The sequence below is a fragment of the Humulus lupulus genome, chromosome 8 (genome assembly GCF_963169125.1).
Source record: "Humulus lupulus chromosome 8, drHumLupu1.1, whole genome shotgun sequence".
In the NCBI taxonomy this organism is placed as follows: Eukaryota; Viridiplantae; Streptophyta; class Magnoliopsida; order Rosales; family Cannabaceae; genus Humulus; species Humulus lupulus.
This window is the reverse complement of record NC_084800.1, coordinates 44,664,771-44,668,895: the sequence shown is the minus strand read 5'-3', so window position 1 is coordinate 44,668,895 and position 4,125 is coordinate 44,664,771. Positions and strand designations below refer to the sequence as shown.

Genomic DNA, 4,125 nt, shown 5'->3' with positions numbered 1-4,125 from the left:
CATATCAAGGTATACAAATAATATAATACATGAGGGTTTATCAAGGACCATCGACTCCTATCGAGGCAGACAAAAAACCCAGAAAAAAAACCAAGAAAGGAACGAAAATTCGTTCCGACAGTGAAAAATTATAATAAAACATGAAGGCATATACAAATCTGTTCGAAATAGCAAAAGCAATGTTAATAAACAAGTTTCCTCACTACATATAACAAATATATACTTACCCATACGATTTTTGATCCGAAATCCAAAATGAAGTTCTTGTCTTGAAATGATTCACAACTTGCCCTGAAATAAGCTCAAAATTTTGTATAGATTAAGCTGCCTTATTTTTTTTGTGTACAAGAGCTTGAGAGATAGAGAGAAAAAGCGTGAGAGATAGAAAATGAGAAGACAATGAGAGAAAAAGAGGAAAATTTATGATAGGGACATTTTTGGTAATCTAAAAAATATTAAAATAAAAATGTGAAATTTTGTTCCATTGGTATAATTTTATCATCACTAAATGCATTAAAAGTCAAATTTACCAATGCTATTTCACGCATAGGATCGTTTTCTCTTTTTTGTTTTTTAAATAAAAAATTGCCACGTATCTTGTACTTGACTTCAATGTGACGTATATATTATTATCTGCTACGATCCAGCAAAACTGATACACAGGGGAGAAGAGAAACATGACTTCCAAAAACGACTACGTTTCGTACGGTCCTATCCCCTCGAATCCTTACCCCGCCATCCCCCAAAACGTCGTCGTTCTCCCATATTACCGCCCTCCTCCGCGTAACCGGACTAACCACCTTCTCCGCCAATGTCTCTGCTACGCCGCCGCGTTCCTCTTTTTTTCCGCCGTCGTCTACTTCTTCTACCCCTCCGATCCAAAGCTCCAACTCGCCCGAGTCCACCTTAATCGCGTCCGAGTCAACTCGTCCCCTTATCTCACTCTCGATCTCTCGTTTTCACTCACAGTGAAGGTCTACAATAGGGATTTCTTCTCCCTCAATTATGACTCTCTCGTGGTCTCCGTAGGTTACCGAGGGAGAGTGCTAGGCTTTGTGAAGTCGGCAGGTGGGCGAATTAGGGCTAGAGGATCATCGTACGTGAACGCCACGCTTGATCTCAACGGATTCGAGGTCATTCAAGACGTGTTTTACTTGATCGAAGATTTGGCGAGAGGTGTCATCCCCTTCGATACTGTTACCGAGGTCGATGGAAATCTTGGGCTTTTTTTCTTCAACATTCCTTTGAAGGTAAGTTTGATTCCTTTTCTTCTTCAATTATTTCTGAGAATAAAGTTGTGAATATTTTGAGGTATCAGAAACCAATTCGGGTCATGTGCTGGACATTTTGCTGATCCTCTGTGAAATAGTGGTAATGTTAGAATTAGAGCTTTCTCAAGGGGTTTAGAAAGAAAAAAAAAGTGCACGAAATTGGGAATTTACATCAAATCGTGAGTAATGAATTGAAATGGGTGCTGCTTAATTAGATATTAGATGAGAAGGAGGTCTTATATGAATGACTGCAGTGCAGATTATATAGGTTTACGATATGAAGCTTGTGATCAGTGCCCGTGTGGATGGAATTATGGGTTTAGGTTTTAAAAGGATTAAGAGAGATTTTATCTTTATGGAATCTTCATTCTCTGATATGGAAGCTACACTAATCACATGGGGTGGTAAATTTATGAGATATTAGTCTTGGGTTTAATTATTGAAAAGTATGTGAGTTTTCAATGCTAGTGAATGTCTGTAGATCCATGCCTGATGCTTTTTTAAGTTTAATCATAATCATCCAGTTCTAGGAATATCTCAACGAAGAACTAAATTGTGGGAATTTTATTGGAATTTCGGTTTATAATTATTTGGTACTTCTATTTTGTTCCTGTACAGAATTTACAGTTTGAAACACAGCTCATTTGCTTGTTATAGGATTTTTCAAACTGTGTTATTTTTTTTCCCAGGCTCGAGTATCTTGCGAAGTCTTTGTAAATACTAGCAACCAAACTGTAGTTCGTCAAGATTGCTACCCTGAGGTAAGGATTTCCTTTCTTTCTTTTTCAGTATTTTTCTTTTTTCTTTTGATTCTGTAAGTTGGTGTTCTGTGTGAATATCACTGGTCTAGATGCAATGCAAAAGATCTGTTTTTGTGATATCATATTAAGGTCTTGTACTCCATTCCATTCACAGATACAGAAAAAATGATTTTGTTCTGAGTGCCAATTGATTAGCTTCATATCTTCCCATGTTTTTGTCAATATTTAATTGCTTGAAATTAAGTTGGAATTTCTTTGGCTATAACCAATTAATAGTATATGTATGTACAGTTCCATTTATAGGAAGTTATTTGCCGCTAGTTTTCCATTTTACACACTTGTTTTTTAATTGTGGGGCACAACCGATCTTTTCCCCAAATGTAGGGATCTTCCTTAAGCAGATATCTTCTCTTGCCTTAACTCTGAAACACTAGATGCTCTGAAGTACTTTTTTTTTATCTGACACTTGTTTTCCTTTAAAATTACACTTTTGGCTGGATTATTACAAAGTTTATGCTGCCTCTCCTTATCCCTGGATGGATGTGCCTTACGATTTTTCTTTTATTTGCCTCTTGTACAAACTCATGATTAAATAATGAGCTAACAATGAGTTATCCTAATTCAATCTATCTAGTTTCATTGCTAATTCACCAACTGGCCTTTTGTTTTCACAGTGATGATTTAGAGAAACCAATAACTTCAATGGAACATCTTAAATACAAGTTGGACGCACAGCTTATAGAGTCTGGAGGTGACTGCTGTATGCATATGATGGCTACAGTTAGTCCAAGGGCTATTCTTCAACTAGTCAGTTTGTTAGATTGATCATTTATACCACAAATTCAGAAGTAAAGAAGGGTTTTATTATTAATATTTGTTTCAGTTGTAAATTTGTTTTCTTCTGAATTATTGCGCATTAAATCGGTGATATTTCTAACTACACAAAGTTTATCTCTGCCCTGTACCTAAACAGTTTGTTAAAATTTCTATAAGATAAAGTAAATGCTTGTTAATACAAAGTGGAAATGTCCAGTAGGAGACTTCTTTTTCTCATTTGCTGACAAGTTTTTGGGATATAACTTTAGTTGAATCCGTATGCATCTCATTTTAGAAAGGTACTCTATGATCTGGTTGAAGCTCCGCTCTTCTAGTTCTCTTTACGCTCGTTAGTGAGTGAATGATTTATCCACATTTGGGTGGACTTGCTACATTGGTAACATGATCTTTAATGATTATTGGTGGTATTGAGTGCCGTGTGTGATATAGATTTTATTATAGGAAAATGTTCGGTTTAAGTCTTTTTTGGTTGGGTATTTTGTAATATTTTCATTGTTTACGATGTGGATATTGCGGATTTACGATGTGAATTGTCGGTTCGAGTTTGATAGTGTTAGTAGTAAATTTGTTTGAAATGCTAGTAGTGCGTGTTATGGTATCAAGAAAAGTTAGAGCGTTACAGGCCTCCTTTCTTTTCAAAAGTAGAGTACTTGATGTGCCCACAAAGAAAGTGATAAACATGTCTAGGTACAAACCCACTTCGCTGCTGGCTTATGTATCACCATTAAATACACTGACTATTGGTTTTCGTCATTTATTTTCAATATAATATCTCTCTTTGGCTTTGTTCGTTTTAAACGTGTTATTTATAGCAGCATAAGCTGCGTGATCTACCGGTTTGCATAACGTGACGATTTCTGAATCTAGTAGTCGAGGCATACAAGTCTACTGATAAAAGATTATTATACCTCAAAATAACCACTTCGGAAAATTTCCATACTCCTTTTTTAAAAGAAGAAAATTTCCATGCTAAAGGGGAAAATAACACCAAATATCGCGTGGTGTAGCCGTAAAAACTTATGAGACATTGTTTTTTATTCTGTCTCACAATTCACAAACCATCGCGGTAGGAAAGGAAATTAAATAGAATTTTTTTGAAATACGAGAAAAATATAAGAATATTTAAGTGAATGATCCACTCTTGGCCTTAAAATATTCAGGTTATTTTACTATGTTGATATTTATAAATAATTTGATAAACTGTGTGACAATCCAGGTTTAATTTTTTTTCTCATAAACTACAAAACGACCAATTT

The 4,125-nt window shown here is 35.4% G+C and overlaps 1 protein-coding gene across 1 annotated transcript; it reads left to right on the top strand.

Annotated features, from left to right (window-relative positions):
* Positions 1 to 635: 635 nt before the first annotated feature.
* Positions 636 to 3,051, top strand: LOC133797021 (uncharacterized). The gene is made up of 3 exons (XM_062234776.1): positions 636 to 1,250; positions 1,961 to 2,032; positions 2,707 to 3,051. The coding sequence occupies exons 1-3, from the start codon at positions 678 to 680 to the stop codon at positions 2,707 to 2,709; spliced, it is 648 nt and encodes a 215-aa protein (XP_062090760.1). The 5' UTR covers positions 636 to 677; the 3' UTR covers positions 2,710 to 3,051.
* Positions 3,052 to 4,125: the final 1,074 nt, after the last annotated feature.